Below are 21,830 nucleotides of genomic sequence, written 5' to 3'. Positions count from 1 at the left end.
TGCAGATGGAGCCGCAGGTACACAGAGATAGCCCTTTAGTTGAATATGCAGACACCACCTACTGGCCGGTTTACTGTATAATTACTATAATTACTATATTTCTCAAGAGTCTTTTAATGGAAGCACATGTTTATACTGCAAAGAATTATGTTACGCTGGGATTTTGGAGTCTAGACGTGAAGGTTTCCTCACTCAGCATGTCGTCTACTGAGAATAAACGGGGAATTTAAGTTCACCCTTGTGTTTAGTTTCCAACTATACTTTTTGTACGTTTGTACATGAAAAACCTTCTGCTAAGGTTTCCAAAATTTGTTTTATGGTTGCAAGGGTGTTCTGATTGGTTTCCAGGGTGTTGCTATATGGTTGCTAGTGTGTTCTGGGTTGACGGGCTGTTGCTATGTAGTTGCTTGGGTGTTCTTGTTGGTTTCCAAAGTGTTGCTATATGGTTGCTAGAGCGTTCTGGTTTTTAATTTAATTTATTTTTTTTTGACAAATTGTTGCTATTGGTTGCTGGGTGTTCTGGTTGGTTGCCAGACTGTTGCTATGTGGTTGCTAGGGTGTTATGTTGGGTTGACAGACTGATGCTGTGTGGTCGCTAGGGTGTTCTGGTTGGTTGCCAGACTGATACTGTGTGGTTGCTAAGGTGTTATGGTTGGTTGGTTGCCAGACTGATGCTGTGTGGTTGCTATGGTGTTCTGATTGGTTGCCAGACTGAGGCTGTGTGGATGTTAGGTGGTTCTGGTTGGTTGCCAGACTGATGCTGTGTGGTTGCTAGGGTGTTATGGTTGGTTGCCAGACTGATACTGTGTGGTTGCTAAGGTGTTATGGTTGGTTGGTTGCCAGACTGATGCTGTGTGGTTGCTATGGTGTTCTGATTGGTTGCCAGACTGAGGCTGTGTGGATGTTAGGTGGTTCTGGTTGGTTGCCAGACTGATGCTGTGTGGTTGCTAGGGTGTTATGGTTGGTTGCCAGACTGATACTGTATGGTTGCGTGTGTGTTATGGTTGGTTGGTTGCCACTGCCAGACTGATGCTGTGTGGTTGCTAGGGTGTTCTGGTTGGTAGACAAACAGTTTTTTTGTGCATAATTTTGAAATTATCATTCTGTATTCACCATTCAGCATCTGTTACCTTCAGCTAAATAAGTTTTAAAAAAAGAATATCTAATATAATTATTAAACTCCCAGATCTGGCCATTGAGAAAAGACAGAGGGTCTAGACAATATTAAGACAACATTAGCTAGACAACTCTCAGATGAAATGTGGACCATATTCAGACAGAAAAAAAAGTATTTAAAAAACAGGCCTGGTATTGATGTTCCCTCTCTGTGGGCATATGAGATTACAGAAAGGATCAGATAACGCACCCTCCCTCCATCCTCGATTCTGGGCCGAGGAATATAAAAAGACTGTCTGACCTCCACCCATCTCCAGCCACTCACTCTGTATTTTTCTCATATTGCTACACAATGAAACCCAGCACTGCAGCAACTGAAGCAGAGCAAAAAGGGTAGGTTGCATTTGAACCCACTCCCCCATTAAGAAAATCTATAGCGGATGCTTATTCTTTGACAATGAGACCTCATAAATAAAGCAGGAGGTGCTCGTCTTAATGGCTTACTATCTCAGACACTGTCCCACAAACACACAACTAGACATATACACACTTAATCCTCTCCATTACCATCTACTTCCCGTTCTTTATCATTATCCACTAAAGGAAAGAAGCTGTTATCGCACATAATAAAAACACATATATTCAGGCTTATTATTGGCTTGTCGTAATAGATGGAAATGAATTTAAACCTGCACAGTGCTATCAGACAGCTATATTGAAGCACATCTATATAAAATACATCAAAAGACCTTTTAAGCAAAAGAAAAAAGCTTTCTCATATTGTGTAAGGCAAGTGAGATAATTGGAAACCATGCAGACCTTTGTAAGACGGGCAGCTCTTTGTGTTGTGAATGTATAGAATTAACCGCTATGAGGAAAACACTTCAGACACAGATACCTGAACCAGCTCAACGTCTAATTGAAGCAGTGTTTTTCTATATTTATTAATATTTTTAACTGAATTAATTACATTATATGAACATTCATTAATCAAATGAATCCCAATTATTAGCATATATGAATATTTGCCAAGAAAAAAAAAAACTTTTATTATTACAAAACAGTTTTTGTTGCTATGAACAGTCATTAGATAATTGACATTTAGCAAACTACAGTTGTGCCAAATTTGTATTGCACAATACAAATCTTTTTTCTGTTTGGTTTTTAATTTAAGAGACATTACAATTTTTTTTTTTTTTTTTATTGCCACAAAATCAATACATTAAATTAACGGCTCTATTTATAACTTCCTGCTATGTACCTCATTGGTTATTTCACAAAAACGCTGTCTCGCTGTCAAACAAATGAATCCCAAAGTTTGTAAATATGTTAGATGTGATTAATCGATTTAATAGCATGATATATTGTACATATATAGTGTGCATATATATATATATATATATATATATATATATAATAGCAGCAGACCAATGTTTTTAGACCAACTTTATAGTCAAAGCCCCAGCAACCAACGTTTAAACAAAAATGGACCAGTTATTATCATCATTATGCAGTCTTCTTTGCATACGGTATAACAACTGATTTAGAGTGATTAGCCTGTTCATAATTATAGCACCTGGAGGCTTGTTCCCGCTCGATTTGATTTTCAAATGAAGTTGCTGGAAATAAGTTCTGTAAAATGAGCAGCCATGAACACGGCCAGCAAGCTTGAGCTGCCATTTCGCACAGAGGAAATCCAAGGGGGAAATGTTCCTTCTGAAAAATGTGGCTGCCGTGGTAAAATGACCTCTGTGAAAATCAGAGTAAATTGGATAACGACTGGCTGTTGTCAAAACTAGTTTTCTTCAATTCATTTGCGAATAACAAGCCGTCTGTGGAAGTGCATTAGTTTGTCTTCTTACAGCTCACTGGCCTTTTAACTGACAAGTACTAAAACTCCAATCTCGTTTTACAAACTGTGGATATGACTACTGCTCCCTTATTGAGTTTTACTGAGGCCCTGTCCACACTACTGCGCTTTCATTTAAAAACGGAGACCTTTTGCTATGTTTGCACCACCCGTCCAGACTAAAGTGAAAAAAAAAACGAAGACCTAAAACGGAGAAGTTTAGAAACGCTGCAGCTCAATTTCGCGTTTTGAATCTCCGGAGGGTGTTTTAGTGAAGATAGGACCAAACAGAGGACTTTAGAAACGATGACGCAGAGGCTCACGCTCGGCTCTATAGAGTGCCGAAGTTATCACGTTACTTTGTAGGCCAAAACGTGGAAGTAAGTTAGCATTTAACAGTTTTGAATGGGTTTTTGCTAAATCGTTTTTGAAATTGTGAAATTTCTCTTGGATCTGTTTTGCCTCCATTGCTGCTTAAACAAGTGGACCCTGCAACTGCATAGCTAAATAAGAGTCTGCGAATAGTGGCTGATGGAATCATTAATGATTTAACTCATCCACCCGCAACCCACCTGCAATTAACCAAAATTTACTTTTTTATCACTTGACCCGCCCGGCCTGTGGATTATCCACAGTGGGATAACTGCGATCCATGCATCACTAATGGGAACGCTAACAGATAGCTAATGTATGTAATGGTGCATTCATGTCTTGCCGGAAAGATCATGTTTATGTGTTGAATGAACAAGAATGCCACCACAAAGTTGTAATTACAAGTGAGAAACTCCTAACTTGAGTTGGGGACGTGTCAGTGAAAAAAACATGGCGGACACAATAAATGCGGTGGCTGCTTTGAAATTACTGAAATTATAATTTTTTTATTTACATTAAAACTAGCTGAGTCTCATGTACAAAATACAATACTGTACAATTACAATATTCCCCAATAGCAACATAGTGTTGTCCCAGATCTGAGCCACATCTACATATGGATTCCTCGCATACCAGATGTGGGCCGGATCTGGGCCGACACTATGTTGCTCTACATTTTCAGTATCTCACCTGAAACGTACGAATGAGATCATATGAATTGCCAAAATGTTATGTATTGTAATGAGATTGTGATTTACGCACAATAATCCACTATGCAATCAACACTTGGTGTATAAAGTCTTGTCCTGCTTTTTTTCCCTACGAATGTATGTTTCACATGGAAATGCATCATTTATTTGCCATTTGCACAATTTACACTGGGGGAACTGGGCATTGAAATGCTTGTGATGAGGCTCAGACTTACAGTAACATTAACAGGACCATACGCACTTTTAGTAAACATGACCATAACATAAAGTGGAGGGAACTGGGATGTTAAAGTGACGTGCTATTTCGTAAGCAGAACAATCAATACAAATAAGTAGAAGTAACAAATAGTAAAAAAGTAGTGGTAGAAGTGACTGTAAAAAGTGTTTATGGAAGTAAATTGGGTTGCACATGCTTGACTTTAATAGTAAAAACTTTCATTGGTTTCTTTTCATTACTCTTTATCTGTTGATTTATGTGCACGGAGTCTAAGTAAATATCTTAATCCATACAGATTACTCTGTAGCATAGCCAATAAATTCACTCAGAAGTTCCATCGGACAAAAGAGAAGTGTCTGTGAGACTCTTGTAATGTTTGTATTGGCCAACGAAAAAACCTGCATAGAGCTAAGGTGGAATGTGTCTGTAAGGACAGATAGACGCCTGTTTGATTTACATTGGTTTTCCTCGACTAAAATGGAAAAGAAGGCAGATGAGGCACTGGTGGGGGAACAGCTGGCACTGTGACTCTCTTTGATGTTTTCAAATAAACGAGAATCCTTGAAACCTAAATGTTGCACATTAAACACCTTTTTTCAACTCTGTAGCTTTCAGAGAAGGGCATCTCAGTTCACGTGGTACTAAAACGCTCAACACCAACCCACGGCCTCCAGACTGCAGACATAACGCATGAAATAAGCCATAGTCTGCCACTTAAGCCTAGTTCACACTACGTGATTTTAAGCCCGATTTAAGCCCGATTTGCAAATCGTTGAGTCGCCGACAAGTCAGGGTGTTATCGCGTGCAAATCGCGGGCGATTAGCGGACGATTAACGCTCGCCAATCCGTTAGTGTGAAAGAGCCAACAACGCACCAAAGACAGCTCGCAGACACCTCACAGACAGGTCACCGAGCTCAGAAAAATATCTAGCATGCTAGATATCTCGAGCAGTCGCGCGACTCAATCTCAGTGATGTCATGAGTACAGCCAATCATAGCAACGCATGGGTTGAGGACACCAGGTAAATCTTACTTTTTCTTTTCTTTTTTGCATTTTTTTTTCCTCAGAGCAGATCGTCGAGCAAACAGTGTGCAGCACTAGTTTCTGTCTGACGTCCATATTCGCGTGTTGTGTTCTTCTCTGCAGTTTCGCGTCATTTCTGGTTCGTTTTATTGCGTGGTTTTTCGTGACAAAACATGGTTTCTAGACCAGATAGAATCGTGTTGTTGTCAACTCGTTATTTGTTTGATTATTTTCAGGATTTAGACCGTACTATAGTACTGAAACAGCTCTCATTGAGTCACAAATGATATGCTCTTATCATCCGATCGTGGTTGTATCTCTATGTAGTGCGTTGTTAACTCGTGTAGTGAGTTACCTCCTGTTGTGGATCAATCACGTTGTGTTGTGTGGTGTGAACAGCTAAACAACTTGAACACTCATGATTTCACTGAGAGCAAGTCATGTAGTGTGAACTGCACAGTTCAGCCCGACATTTTAAAATCATGTAGTGTGAACTAGGCTTTAACTGTCACACTTTTACCTACAAAAATGTCCTAACTAAACAAGTAAAAGACGTTTGGACGCTAACACTATAGCAAAGCCGCGGAGTGCTGTTTTGGGGAATATTGTGGACTAAACTTAAGCAAGTATTTGCTCCATTATGTGAAATTATAAAGCTCTGTTTTTTACGCGTCTCTCCGCACACATTTCACACAAGCATCCTTATGTAATGCCCTCACAAGGTCTACTGCCTGATCTCAACCTGTCACAAAGACAAACCACGTTACAAACATGTGCGCTAAATGAAGACGCTGCATACATTTTACCTATATGTGCTCCATTAATGTATGAATTCCAGTCAGAAATATTGTTTCGGCCCAGATCCGGGCCACATCTGGTACATGTTGTTGACACTATGTGGCTGTCTGGGAAATGACTGGAATCAAAATTTGTTTAATCTTTAATCTTCATTCGATGTTGAGAAACTTGGTCCGTCCCCTTACACCGTAAAAAAAATTGCTGCCTGAAATGTTAATCACAAACTTAAATGACATTATAAATGAGTTGCATTTTGTATAACTTGTATAAAAAGTTCTTAAGCAGTGTAAAAACATGTTATCATAACCTTTTGATCATATCATTTGTACAGTGTGTAATACAAGTAGGATAGATGCCCGACATTAGAAACAAATGGCTAAAGTACATTTTTATCAAAGTCTGCGATTGTGTAATGTTTTTTTTATCACAATCATTGTAAAACCTGATGAGTTAGTTCAACTCAAACCGTTTGAGGAAACCGATTGCCTTAAATCATTTAAGTTTATTTATTTAAGCATAAAAAATATTTGATTTGTTTCCAAGTAACTCAATAACTTATTGTTAAGATAACTTGGGTAAATAAAGTTAATAGTAATTCCATTCAGTTACTGTAACTTAAATCTATGAAGTACACTGTAAACCCGGATAAGTTGGCAGAACTCAAATCACTTTTAATAGTATTAACCTAATTAGCTTTAAACGCTAATCTGCTGATGTAGTAAATGCTAACATATTAGAAACAGTATTTTGCTCTCAAATCAAGCTGCATGCACCACTTGTCATCATGATGGTAACTATCCTACAGCCAACATTAACAGAAATTCTTCTAAATTAGCATAAACATTAATCACTACTAAATCTCACACTTAACATTAATCTTACACACACAAAAAAAACAACATTATATTGCAGTTAATTTTAGTATTTACACTGTCTTTCGAGTGTCATCGGCAAAGCATGCTGGGAAATAGATATCCCAGCCGTTTCAGTTAAACTTAAGTTTGTCTAAATTAAAATAAATAATTTCATAAAACTCAAAACAATGAAACAGTTCAGTTTACTTGTTACTTGTTTACTTGTTACTTTTACTTGTCAGTTCTGTGAACTTGAAAGAAAAAGAAAGTGCGAAATTAATTTGACTGAACTAATTCGTTGAATTTAAGTTTGTCCTACTCAAACCAATTAATTATTTTGACCGTTAGGGTTTACATATCTGACCCTATACGCCTATGTTGCTTTTCATTTCACATGCCAATTAAGGCGGTGTTTAATTCTTAATCTGTGACTGCTTTTGAATAAAGAAACGACTAAATGTTTGGCGGAAATTGTGCAAAAATATCTATATTCTCATTTGTGTATGTATAGCTCACACATAAGTTACTTTCGAAACAAGCAGCTTTCTGTCAACTTCTGTGTGGAAAATCTTTAGCACTCAAGCAAAATCCCAATTTCCGTGGATTCCTATTGAAATGAGTGGATGAAAATTTGCCGAACAATGGTAAATATCATCGCGCAGGTGAATCGCCGGTATAAAGAAATAAAATAAAATAATTAAAAAGTACAATATAACCCTTTTAATGAAGATCCTTCAGGCACAGCAGCTAAAAATACATCCCACATTTTATGAATCCCAAAAGACCAGCTAAATCCCTTGTAATGTGCATAGCAGGACATGAGAGATGCAGTAGGAGTGGCTATGGATGTGTGCTGGGGTCTAGCCAGCGCACCAGCAACCATTCCTGGATGACATAAATCAACTCCCCCTCCCCTTCTTTTCCGCTCAGCCTGTGAATTTCACTACAACGTGACTTCCCTCCCACAGTTTTTACGAAACAGCTCGTGGCCTGAGCTGCCTTTGCATTCCTCCACCCAAAGGGAGAGAAAGAGAAGGAAAGAGACTGCATGTTGTACATGTATGTGCAGATCTTATGTCACAACTTGCCCATGTGCTTCAGTCAAACCAATAAACATCCAGTAGAATTTATTACCCTCTGCAGCTTGTTTTATCATTTTCCTCATAACAGTACGTTCGGTTTATATGGCATATGAACAACATGTGATGTTCTTTCAGAAATGAGGAGATGTCTGAGTGGTGCTTTGGGTCTATACACACACACACACATCACAGGCCAAAAACGTGAGGGAATGGAATTCACCCGAGACATTGCATAAATGCGTCAGTGTCACCTCTTAAAGTGACCAGTCTTTCTGGTTTCCCATCAAATCCATACTTTTCTGGCTGACATATACACAGCTGTTGGTCAAGAACTGGATTAGACATTTATAAGTGACACGTGGAGACTCTTATGCAGACTAATAATTCATTTCTATATGCAGCCTGAAGGAAACTGGCTCTTATATGGTTTTAAGGATTTGGCTCAACCTCATAATCCCACATGAACGACTGCATCTGGAAAAAACGACTGTGGGGAATTTTAAGCAATTTGCTTTGAAGTTGATCTAAATTGCTGTAAGGTATTAAAGTTCTTGATCTGAGAACAAATTGTGGTTTGGGCTTTTGTTTGATGAAAGTCCTTTGTATTTTGACAAAAAACAAATAAATAGGTGCGTCCATAACTATTTAAAGTAACTTTTAAGCTTATAATTGCACAAAGAAGTCTTGCATTGTGCTGTATCGTGCAAAATGAAAATTCTTCGGATTTATTGAGCATTTCCTATAAGAATTCATTAGAGATTCAAGCTTATTGAGATTTCGGTACTGCGTTCGTAAAAAGGTTGTACGGCTTGAGACAACCTTCCGACTGAAACGTTAGTGTCTCAATACCTTATTTTCTCTTACCTTTATACGAATGCCTGACTAAAGCCTTAAAGGAGTAGTTCACTTTTTTTTAAAAAAAACTTTTGCTGATAATTGACTCACCCCCATGCCATCCAAGATGTCCATGTCATTCTTTCTTTAGTCGAAAAGAAATTAAGGCTTTTAATGAAAACATTCCAGGATTTTTCTGCATAATGGACTTCAAGGGGAACCAAACAGTTCAAGGTCCTAAAGACAGTTTCAGTGCAAACTGCAAACTGTTGAAAGGGCTTTAAACAATTCCAGACGTTGAATAAGGGCCTTATCAAGTGAAACGATCGCTCATAAAAAAAAAAATAACAAAGTTTAAGTTTTACAAGCTCAAATGCTCGACTTGCCGGTCTTTTGGACCTTGAACCATTTGGTTCCCATTCAAGTCCATTATATGGAGAAAAATGCTGGAATGTTTTCATCAAAAACCTTAATTTCTTTTTGACTGAAGAAAGAAAGACATCAGCAAAAGTTTTTTTTAAAAGTGAACTACTCCTTTCAGAGAAAACGTATGGTCTTTTGAACTTCATCACGCATTATTAAACGCATTAAAGATTCCATTCAAACAAAGTTGTTGGAGTTGGAAGCATACTGTGATATTTTTGTCAGCTATTTTCTTGAAGTTCATAAAAAAGGCAGTGTATAAAGACCGCAATGTTACAAACTTCCGAACTGCATGTATTTGTAAAAATGTTGTTAGAGATGGCAGCATATTAAGACAAACCTTTCGATCTTATAAAAACAACTTTACTTCAGGCATTCGTACTGTAAGGATGGCGTAATAAACAACAACATTGATACAGCAACTTTCAGGCTCACAATGTCAGCCAGGCATTCATAAGAATGTTGCAAAAGACTGCAACTTATTGACACAGCTACATTTTGAAGGTCCTGGTTGTCTCAGTAAATATACGTATGAATACATAAACTTTATGTCTGCCATTTCTAATGTTTAACATAACCTTTACATAAGGTTTCTGATACTGAAAAATTAATTAAACAGAACAAATAGTCCTTGTGATGTGAAGCACGTTTTATGATCTCCTCAGAGATTGTGTTCGCCCATGGTAGACTTCAGAGAGGAGATGCTTTACAACTGTAACCTCAGCAACACAAATCCGTGTAGCCTGAGGCAAATCACACACATTGCTGTCTACAGCAAATCAACACCAACCTTAAAGTTGCCCATGAGTGTTAAGTTCTCAGTTTTGAGAAAAAGAAGGTCTAAACTCTGGCAATAACAACTTTTTTTCTTTTAACGGTACAGTTTCTTGGCTTCACTTGCTAATTGCTTCCACGTGATCGTGACCATAAATAGTGGCTAATGTTTTCAGCCTTTCTAAATCTGTTGGCTGGATCCTTGATATTATTAAACGCTAGCTGGATTGCATAACCACTTGGAGTGGATTGACATCCACAACAAAGAAATACCTGATTTAAGCAATCACAACATGCTGATCATGTTCTGTGGCTCATTTAACCTCTCAAAGTCTTACGAAATATCACTATGCTTGATTTCACGAGGCCCGGGACAACAGTTTTATGCGTGAACCGTGAGTTCACAGGCCCTCGTCGTCACCCTCCACCAATGATTATGGTCATGGGAATTATTGTAAAGTATTGATTAGACAAACACAATAGCAGACTTTATTTTTTTTTCCTTCAGACGTTTATGTAACTTGACAAGTACAAAGCATAGAGTGAGAGTTGGAAAGAGATACTGATAACAAGAATGAGAAGGAAAAAATGATCCCAATATTATTTCACTCTTCATTGCAGAGAATATCCTGTGGAGAACATTGGCTGTAAAACAAGGGACTTGTTAAGACTCATTAGAAATGATTTTGTTTACCTAAATGTATCTCCAATAATATTACAGACTAAGGACAGAATGTGTGATTGTTCTTCATACAGTCTTTTAATGATGCCCTGAGGGTTTGAGGAACCTGTACTTGTGTTTGCTGGATTGCATGCACTTGAAAAAGGTCAAACAGGCACGAGAGAGTAAGAACAAATTCTGTAACTCCAAGCGGCAAGAACAATTATTTTTGCTGCAATTACGATGCAAAATAGTATGGTCACGTGGACAACACAGACACTGGCCAAACTACTTCCACACTCCACGGCTCTTACATAATAGCTTTCTAATCACAATGTTGGAAGACTTCCAACATGGCCTCAAATAACTCTGTGCAGGCATTAGGTCATAAATCTCTGTTAAGGCAGACATGATAGGGGGGAAGAAAAAAACGTCAACAGGTCCGTTCTTACATCCAAGTGCATAGACAGGAATAGGAATTATGCAGTACATAATAAAAAAGTGGAAAAAATGCAACTAAGCAAATTCGTTGTTATATCATTCTGCTGGAAAATACAGTATGTAAAATGAAGTTTGGTCTCGCCATATATACTGCGTGTTTTAGTACGGCTGAAACGCTGTGTTGACCAATCAGCAACCAGGACTGGAATGGTTTTCTTATACAAGATGAAAGAATTTGCTTAAAGGAGTAGTTCACTTTTAAAAAAACTTTTGCTGATAATTTACTCACCCCCATGTCATCCAAGATATCCATGTCATTCTTTCTTCAGTCGAAAAGAAATGAAGGTTTTTGATGAAAACATTCCAGGATTTTCTCCATATAATGGACTTCAATGGGAACCAAACGGTTCAAGGTCCAAAAGACACTTTCAGTGCAAACTGCAAACTGTTCAAAGGGCTTTAAACGATTCCAGACAATGAATAAGGGTCTTATCAAGCGAAATGATCGCTTATTTAAAAAAAAACAACTAAGTTTTATAAACTCAAATGCTCGCCTTGCTCTGTTCTGTGATGCGCGTTCGTGACTCTCCTGTTCGAACTTGTTCATTAAAATGAACAAATCTTTTCTGGAGTCAACTCGTTCATTTCGTTCGTTGAATGAACCAAATGACACGAAAAAAGATTTGTTCATTTCGAACAGAAGAGTCACTAATGCGCATCACAGAACAGAGCAAGGTGAGCATTTGTGCTTATAAAACTTAGACTTGGTTATTTATTTATTAAATGAGCGATCGTTTCGCTTGATAAGACCCTTATTCATTGTCTGGAATCGTTGAATAGTCTGCAGTTTGCACTGAAACTCTCATTTGGACCTTGAACCGTTTGGTTCCCATTGAAGTCCATTATATGGAGAAAAATCCTGGAAGGTTTTCATCAAAAACTCTAATTGGACATGGACATCTTGGATGACATGGGGTGAGTAAATTATCAGCAAAAGTTTTTTTAAAAGCAAACTACTCCTTTAATGAAAAAGTTTTATAGGAGCAACGAGGTATTCAAGGCCATTGTGTATTGTGAAAATAGCACTAGTGCCGAACATGATTCACAATATGACTATATTCACAATATAATACAGCCTCACACACCTTATTGCTTAATAAAAGTCATGCAGCAAGGCTGTAAACCTGTGCTCAGTCAAATATTGTTCTTGCATATTGAAAGAAGTCCAAAACCCACAATGAGGATAACCAACTATGACTTGTTCCAGAACAAACCTTGATTATGCAAGCAAAAACAAGCCGTGTTTTTAAGAAATACTGCAAATGTTTTATAATCAAAACCTAAGATCTGGTTGAAATGTGTTGATTGGGCCACTGCCTTGCATATTGAATACTTAGTCTTTGTACTGTGTACTTGACCGGGGAGTCATCTCATGGAGCCAAATGGATAAACAAACAAAATGAAAAAAAAAAAAAACCCATGACAGCAAAGGTACAAAAAATTAGTTTGAAATGAGAATGTTGATCTAATAAACAGAGAAAATTCAAGACTGTATGTCAGAGAAACATTTGAAATGGCAAAATAAGGAATTACAAGAGAAACCCCAAGTGTAGCAATAGTGGAATAATAAAATACAGCAATGTTGTGAACCTCAATTTGACATGAAGTCACTGTCTTAGGTAGCTTCTGGCGGTCAGGAGAAGATCAAGAACTTCTGTAGAGCTCTCCTGATCTGTGTTTTCTCCTCTGGCTTGCTGTCTGGAATCATATCTGCACTGTGTAATGCGCTCAGGTGGACTTCTGGTCTCTTGTCTCGAACGTCCTGTAGCCCTGCCTGGGTAACGTTCCGGCAGAAGTCCACCCTCACCTCTGTAAGACTTTTACCGTGGTCCACCACAGCCTGGAGGACGGAGTCGGTCATCCGAGCGCAGTTTTCTAGACTAAGGCTAACTAGCCTCTTGCAGCTTTGTAGCACATTGATGACATTGTGATCCGTAATGTGTCCGCATCCAGACAGAGTCAGCGAGACTAGATTCGGACACCTAAAGAAACAAGAAGCAGAATTTCTCATGCTATATGACAGAAATATGCCAAGTCACATTTGTGATGCGATCTAGGAAAACCCGTCGGATGTCGGTATGGTCAAAAAACAGATCGAATGTCAGTTTTTTTGTCAAAATTGGGTTTTTAATAAATTGTTATTCTGTAACATCTTGTTTATCATCTCTGAATATATCTTGGGAAAATTCACTAGTTCAGTGCAGAAAAAAAGCGATTTATAATGGCCAGCTGAAAACGTCTTTCTCTTTAAGAACAAGCACGGCTCAGAGGGGCAAAAAACAACAAAAGCTTTTCGCCCATTAGCTTTTCTTCTCTTAACACTACGAAGACAGTTTTGTCTATCAAAATAAACCACATAAAAGAATAAAGGTCCCGCCAGTCCTTTGTAAACTACAATGGCATGCAGTTTTTAAATTTGTTTTTATCCAGCGTTATCATGTGGTGTGATGCGGAGCACAAGAGAACAACAAAATCTGAAGCTGCTCACTTAAAGGGATAGTTCACTTTGAAATTAATTTTTGATATGTTTTAGCTTACCTCAAGGGCATCCAAGATGTAGGTGTCTTTGTTTCCACAGTATTTTCAATTTTGATATTTTTTGGTCAAACCGTTCTTGTCTGTCAGTCATATAATGGAGGTCTTGGATGCCCTTGAGGTAAGCTAAAACATATCAAAAATTAATTTCAAAGTGAACTATCCCTTTAAAAGACCTTTTAATCATCCAATTTCAAAACGGTTTTCACAGGATGAATTGAGTTCATAAGCTTTTGAATGATACGTAATATGTGATATGTCGTCCCGCTAACAGGACGTGACCGTTAATTAAACCGTTTTTTTCTCAAAATTCTGTTTGTGAAAATCATAGCGATCACCCGACTTCAGATAACCACAACTTTTGTTACAGACAAACGATAAAAGAAATAAAAACAGATTTGGAAATTTTAGCTTTAATATGGTCTCAAAACCTGTAATATTTCAAATTTTCACCATGTGGTGGGTTTTCCCAGATCGCATCACATTTACAATTTGATAATAATAGAAAAGAGCGACATGCAGTGCATACATGTTTGTCTTGAAAATTAGATTTGAATAGTGAATTATCGAGTAACAAACAAATGGCCATTAAAGCTGAAGTGTGTAATTTCTGCTTTTCTAAACACTCCCCTTGTATGTGACTGGTCAATTAAAGTGAGAGCCCCGCTCCCAAACTCATGCTATTGGTTGATCCTCTTAGTATTGTGTCATATTAATAATTTCAGCATGTCTTGACAGTATTTTCATTTTTTTAAAGACGGCTTTAAGTGATTAGACGGTGAGAAATGGGATATGAATTCCACAAATGTAAACAGCCGCCAAAGATTAACTGGCTGGAAAACACAGTTTTTCTGCATTGCGAATGCTTTTTATTCCTCGGGGGGACACATGAAGTGCTAGACAGTATAATAAACGTGTCATGTTAAACTGTAACCCAAAACCGAGTGATGTGGCCCCACCAGGCATTTGCATGGTATTATACCATACCAACCTGTAGCATCACTCAAACCATTCCCCAAGTCAGTGTTTGCTGCATCGGCTATTTTTGCCACATAAACACAGCTGGTGCTCTCGCTAAATCGCACCAGCTGAAAGCCGAGCCATTTCCCGTGCCCGCATCTGTACCGGCTTCTGGAGAGTGGCCCTTCTGTGTGTCCGTGTTTCTCCTCTGCTGCAGCCTGCTGGTGGACTCACACTGGGTCAACACACACACACACGCTCACATGGAGCGAGCTAATGGCTGTAGCTTTGAGATGTCATTCACGTTTACTGATGCAGATTATATAAACTCTTACATAATCTTACCACTTAACCACATGTGAGACCGGCACATTCCAGCCGCCTGTAAGTGTTATGTCCCAATAACCCTGGCCATGGGGCAGATCTCACGCTACACGTGCCATTGCTTTCATTATCACAGACGGCCATCTGTGACACAGACGGTCTGATAAAGGGATCAACGGGAGAGGAAGGATGAGAGAGGCTCGCAAGAATCGCTTGGTTTGACGGTTTCTGCTGGGGCAGCTTTCGGCCATTGTGCTCAGAGTTTTCAGAGCTGGCCAGATTAAGTAAACACACCAAATATATGTGTCGCATCATCTCCGGTTACATAAGCACGCCTACCTCTCATGGCTCCGCCTTTCTCTTATGCAGATGTTTCGTTTGTTTTGGGTTTTTTTAAGCACAGATTTTCATTAAAACAGGCTTTTTTGTAGTTATGAAAAACTAAGAAAGACTCAACTAAAGACTTTTATTTTACTTTGCTTCTGAGAATGAGGCTGGGCGTGAAGGTTTCTCCATGAGGATGTGGCCTCTTTAGACATCCCACACGTGGTAGGACCAACGCGTATGGTAATTTACCAGGAATTCAATAATGCTTTTTCTTTGAACGCAGAGTCATCACAGTGACAGTAGTCTTCTTATAGGCTAATGTCTCTCTCGGGACACTCTAGGGTGTGTCTAGGGCCAAAGGACTGAGTCTAGAGACTTCTTTTCCCTGAAGCGGTAATAATGATCGGTCTGCGCCAAGAACATCAACAGAAAAAGTCTCACACAGCACATGGATGTGGTCAGATGTAGTTATGTTCCTCATTTTTTATTTCTATTTGGATAAATGGTGTTATCCATCAAGTGCAATATCTAAAAGATATCATTTGTTGTGGAGCCAAAGGTCTAAGCCCTTATATCGTTTAAACTATTCTTCTAGTGTTAGCATTTTTGGCCATGAAAATGTCTGAATTCGGTTCTGAATTTTAGTGGACGGGATCCCTACTTGAACTTAATGACACCATCTGAGACTTCCTCTTCCCTAGGCACTGTTTTATAAAGATTTCCGGCAGCTGAAATAAATTGCCACAATGGCGTCAGTCAGTATGTGTCTTTGTAGGAAAGTGAGCGAGTCACACACACGTGCACACACAGTGCACGGTGACTGTGACGCACATGTGCATTCCACCTTTATCAACAAAGAACTTATTGTAGGCTCCACCTGCCAATGCAAATCATGAGAGGAGAGCACACAAGGGAGGGACTTCTTTCTGCTTCTCTCCAATTTCATCATGTGTTGCTCCAATTTTATATGGTCAAGGGACAACCATCATTATGCTGATGAACCCCTAATGTAACTTTTTTTTTTTTACCCCTAAAGAATCTTGAAAGGACCACCTTGAGTTGCATTGGATCTTTGAAGCATTGTGTACCCTGATGTCATAAGAGAATCTTCACTCTTAGAAGAAAAGGTTCTATCAGCGCTACGTATTTGGAACCCCTAAAAGGTTCTATACACTCTTAAAAAAAGGGTTCCTCTGGGTTCTATATAGAACCCTGGGGTTCCATACTTGGCCAATAGAACCTTTTACCAAAAAAAAATGTTTCTATATAGAACTATATTTGGAGTTCCGTATATGAAGCGGGGGATGGAACCATTTCTGGTTCTAAATAGAACCATTTCTTCTAAAAGTGTTGGAATGATCTGGTTCTTGGGTTCTAATTCTTCAGACAGAGCAGAAAGTACCATGCTGATCTAAAGAATTTATAATCAACATCAAGAACTTAATCATCAAAAAGTAACCATATATGGTATAGCGAGCCCGTTCTCATAGGTGATGCCATATGACATTTCGTCGAAATACTACGCACATGGCACCCTTTAGCGTCAATATAGCACACAGAACCCAAGGCGTCATACAGTTGAGTGGCATCCTTTAGCATCAATATGAGACGCAGACCCTCCCCCGGAACCTAAACCTACCCATAACAGTGCGTGTTATATTGACGCTAAAGGGTGTCGTGCATAGTATTTCGACGAAATGTCGTATGGCGTCACCTATGACGCCAAAGGATGAGAATGTGTTGGTATAGCCAACTCAAGAACCCTACTGATTTCATCATGTGTCGTTCCATAAATCTATGGTCAATATATATCCATATTCACACTTGTCTTTCACTATTAAAAATAAAGGTTTTAATATTTTATTCTTGAGGAATAACTAAATAACATAACCAATACACTAACCCAAGGAACCTATAATGTAACATAACAAATTTGAATAATTAAAGTCGGCATGAAATCAAAATTGACTCTTTACTTTGTTAGCGCACATTACAAGTCTTGTGTTGAAAATTTAACCAGTGCAAAAAATCTGAATATTTGCTTCAAATCTGGAATGGCTTTTCTTGTTTGATGGCTTTTCCTCACGTTTCTTGTTAAAAACTCCCCTCCAACCGTCAGTCTGCTATGAGCAAGGGATGGAGAGGAGGAGCGCTAAAATAAAACTCCACCCTCTATCAAATATTCATAGTTTCACTTTGAAATCCGTCACAACACTGAAGTAAAGTCAGTTTCAACTGACTTTAACAACCACCTTGAGTTGACTAAATGGTTCTTCGGACATTAAAGAGTTCTTGATGTTTCATAATACATTCTTCAGATCAGTAAGGCAAAGTTTGGCTCTTTTTTTGAGGGCGATGCAGAGAATTACTGAAGAACCTTTTTTTAAGAGCTCTGCCAAATCCCAGTGTTTCTTTCTCTTTTTTTCGTAAGTGAGTTACAGTGCAGAACAGCAGCGGGAGAAACCGCAGAGCTCCATCATGTCTCCCGTTATTATTGGCTGCCTGGAAGAGGCTGTACAGATCTGCCCTTAAAACTCCAGAGGGTTATTCAGCTGTGCACTGCATGCTAGACCGCAGACCTCGTGTCATTCAAAACTTGAGGCAAACTACATTCCCAGCCTCAGCACGCTTCGAACGCAAGCCGCATCCATCGGTGGAAGACCGTGATGACGTGCATGCTTGAGGCTAAAAGGAACATTCATGTTGAAGTCATTTCAAGCTTTCCACCATTGATGTCTGTTCCACTTCGTTCTAATGTATCCGCGATCCTCAAAAACAAACGTTTCTGAACGTTCTGTACTCATATTATACTTTTCAACCCATAACAGAACCTGGCGAATGAGCAATTTGTTGCAAACCACAAGAAAGTGTGCCAGTGTTGTGTTGTATTCTTCCAGACTTTGAGTGACAGTCCCACAGCGCCATGTTGACTGAGAGGGCCTGCGGTGTGCCTCTAGCTGTGGAGTGATGGGCCAGTTGTTGCAAGCAATGCGTGAAATTTTCCAGTTGGTGTCTTTGTTTCCATTTACAATGGATTTAATGAATTTGTTTAAGCCAGCGCCTTTATTTAAGTCGAATTTATAAAGCACCTTCGGAAACCAGATCAATTCATAAACGTTGTGATTTGTTTTGAAATAGTTTCAAGATTTTGCGATTTTATCCCATACAAGAAAAGCAGTATGAAGTCTGAAGGAACAAAACAAAATAACTTGATTTTGTCCATCTGGAATAGATTGGCTCGCAAGTTTGCTAATTTCTGCAATCTCATGTAAAGTGATAGAAGTGATGATGTTGTGAGGATGATTTTGATTAAAAATGTGCGCACAGATAAATCATTCATAATAAACCGCAACATTCCGGTTCGATTTTATGCTGACTTTACTGACAATTTAATTTGCGCTTGTGCATATAGCTATGATAGGCTATGAAACAAAAATCAAATGTGATTTGGAGTCATTGATGTAAAACATATGTCTTTATGCAACAAGTTTGAATAAATGCACGTGAAAATGCGATTTAAGCGAAAACGACTAATATGACACAAATCGACCATTTTGCTTTTGTATGGACAACATTTACGTTAATAATGTGGTTTTGCGCCATTTGGAGCTTGACCGAGCTCTGCATCTCCAATGTTTAGAATAACACGAGGATGAGTAAACGGTTACTTCAGTGGTCTAAATATATCAGGGTACAACATCTGCCTGTCCGAGATCAAGCCAATGACAAAATGAATGTTGATGCCAAGACAAACAGAAACACTCACATGTGGCAAACACACTCCAGGAAGTCACTGACGAGGCTCTCGTGCTTTCTGCAGAGGTCTCTCTGGAACGTGGTCTTCATCCAGTCCTCGATGTTGCACACCTTGACCCTGCTCGAGTGCCAGCGTACAGCCAGGTACCTTAGCGAAGAGCTCAGAACAAAGTTGTCCCTCCTTAACTCGCATGGAGACCTGAAGTGAAGTAGCATCCACAGTTGCGGGTCCAGGAAGACCTGTCTTAGTCGTACGCAAGTCAGGGACAGGCTGCGACGACTGTCCTTGTCTAGGTACGAAAAAAGGTGTAGCAAACACTCCTGATCTAGTTCTGTGAGATGCATGGCAAGACCGAAGACACTAACAAGGCCTGCCAACAACCACAAAGCAACGAGACAACGACGAGTCTTGTGTGGCCTGGATTCGTGATTCTCCCCAAGAGTGTAATCTAACTGAGGCCTTGGACATATAAGGTCGTAAGGAATGGGGGTTATTTTGGGAGGACCGCTGCAGGCACGGTCAAAAATGGAAATGTGTGAGGCACATGGACCCTCCCGGTCCATCTGTCTCTTGACGCCTGGACAGGAGGCAGCGTGAGGGACGTTTAGAGTGTGGCAGCTTCTGTTTATCACTTGCAAGAGGCTTCATTCAGCGCCTTGCATCTTTGGGGATGGGGGATGGCGAGACACTCTTCTACACCGAGACCCCGTTTACTCCTGGTTTTTCTTGCATTTTGGTTGATAAAAGACAACACACTAGGGCATGTTTACACGACAAAGATGATATAAAACAGAAAAGTTATTCCTTTGCGTTTTTCACATGTAGGCGACAATGTTGTCAAATCGATCCCCGTTCACATGGATCCACAAAAACGACTAAAAACGCTGTATTATTCAGGCCAGGCCACTTGGTTGTTGTTAACTTTGTAAAGAAACACTACGCCTATAGAGTTAATACATAATACGCAAGTGCATTACATAATTGTTTTCACAAATTCACATTTTTGTAGTTTACATGAAGAGGATAGTGGTATTGTTTTCAAAAACTTGTATTTTTAGTAGAAAAATGGTGTTGTGTAAACGGCCCCTTAAAGTAGTTTGCTTTTAAAAAAAAAACTTTTGCTGATAATTTACTCACCCTCATGTCATCCAAGATGTCCATGTCTTTCTTTCTTCAGTCGAAAAGAAATGAAGGTTTTTGATGCAAACATTCCAGGATTATCTCCATATAATGGACTTCAATGGGAACCAAACGGTTCAAGGTCCAAATGAGAGTTTCAGATCAGTTTCAAAGGGCTTTAAACGACACCAGACGATGAATAAGGGTAATAACACTCATCACAGAACAGAGCAAGGCGAGCATTTGTGCTTATAAAACGTATTTATTTTTTAAATGACTGATCGTTTCGCTTGATAAGACCCTTATTTGAGAAGGTTTTGGCAGAGCAGCGTTTTTTTCCGTTGAGACGTTTCGTTGCTATGATACAGAATATACGCAGTTTACTTGTAATTAATTTCACAGATAATTTGTTTCATACTAAAAATTTATTTTTCATCCATTTTATTCGATTAGCTCTGCTGGTTGATGACGTTGTACATAGAAAGAATGTTGTGACAGTTGGTCGGTGTGGTTTAGTCCCGCCCCTCTTCCACTGTGATTGGACGGCTGGGTAAAAAGTGACAGTGATGAGCGCTGCGTTTTTTGTTGAACATTTTTCAACTCTCGGCGACCAGCGCTTCAGCGTGAAAAAAATGCTCAGCACCTCGTTACGCTCATGGCGTTTAAAAAACGCGGCACTCCCATTGAAAATTATTGAAAATGTACGCCAGGCGCGTGGAAAAACGCTTTGGTGGACACACGGCCTTAGACTCAGATTGGAATTGCATTCCGTTTCCATCTTGCATTTACACAAAAGGCTCTCCAGCAATGTGTCCACAAATTTCCAGCATTTGAGTGTATACGTAAGTCGCCTTGTTTACAATTTTTTCAGTCAAAAGTTTGAACACACCTGACTGAATGTGAAAATATTTCTAACAATACTGCAGATAAAGTAATTTTGCGGCACCAAATGAAATGACAAAAATGATGATGCGCGCTGTCATCTGCCATTGGTCAGGCAGACAGATAGCCACACCCCAAACTCACACCGTTGGTTGAGCCAAGATTGCTGTGTCAGGCTAGTCAGAACCCTTGGCAACATGTCAAAAAGAAAGTACAGAGTGAGCTGAAGTCCTGCACGTGTTGTACGCTCTGAACAAACTGTACTTCTAGATTAGCAAGGCTACCATTCCTGCCCTTTACTGGAATTATCTATACGATATCTACTACACTTGATATGTTGTTTGCCAATACCACCTGCTATCATTAGGTGAATTACAGAGGACCTGGCAAATCTTTGTCCAAGTAAAGTACGATTTCAGCCTGTAACGTTTGAGTCACTTTCAATGAGTCATCATGACATGCCACGACTGACGCAATGGCAACTTGATAACACAAGCAACGTGATCTTATGAGCAGCAGTGACCTAACAGGAGAGAGAGAGAGAGAGAGAGAGAGAGAGAATAAACTTTGTTGTCCTTTCTAAAGTGTGACATCTTCAGACACCTGTTCCTCACCTGTTCTTGGCTTGCACGTGGCGTGTGGGGAAGTCCTAGTGTTTGCTCTGCCCCCGGGTGTGTGTGTGTGTGTGGGTGATGGCAATAGAAGGAGTG

General features: G+C 39.2%; 2 protein-coding genes across 3 annotated transcripts in view; one reads left to right on the top strand and one right to left on the bottom strand.

Moving 5' to 3' along the window:
* ca12 (carbonic anhydrase 12) overlaps positions 1–21,830 on the top strand; it is a 73,221-nt gene that overhangs the window by 11,147 nt on the left and 40,244 nt on the right. The window lies entirely within an intron of this gene.
* fbxl22 (F-box and leucine rich repeat protein 22) lies at positions 12,164–20,446 on the bottom strand. Of its 2 annotated transcripts, none has more exons than XM_039648212.2 (2): positions 19,129–20,446; positions 12,164–13,198 (listed from the first exon to the last, which is right to left on the bottom strand). In XM_039648212.2, the coding sequence occupies exons 1-2, from the start codon at positions 19,680–19,682 to the stop codon at positions 12,850–12,852; spliced, it is 903 nt and encodes a 300-aa protein (XP_039504146.2). In that variant the 5' UTR covers positions 19,683–20,446; the 3' UTR covers positions 12,164–12,849. The 2 variants fall into 2 exon arrangements, 1 of the variants encoding a protein (XP_039504146.2); XR_016150753.1 differs by lacking the exon at positions 19,129–20,446 and adding an exon at positions 15,057–15,294 and having other exon boundaries at positions 13,110–13,198.

The sequence above is a fragment of the Pimephales promelas genome, chromosome 25, assembly GCF_988280905.1.
Source record: "Pimephales promelas chromosome 25, fPimPro1.hap1.1, whole genome shotgun sequence".
Lineage (NCBI taxonomy): Eukaryota > Metazoa > Chordata > Actinopteri > Cypriniformes > Leuciscidae > Pimephales > Pimephales promelas.
The sequence above is the reverse complement of the archived record's forward strand: the minus strand, read 5'-3'. Positions and strand labels throughout refer to the sequence as shown.

What these genes read in the sequence shown, in the direction of transcription:
- fbxl22 (XM_039648212.2), bottom strand. Translation starts at nt 19,682, where the DNA reads ATGGACCGGGAGGGTCCATGTGCCTCACACATTTCCATTTTTGACCGT. An exon ending in CTGGAGTGTGTTTGCCACAT is followed by an intron (nt 13,199 to 19,128) that starts GTGAGTGTTTCT and finishes TTGTTTCTTTAG; the next exon opens with GTGTCCGAATCTAGTCTCGC.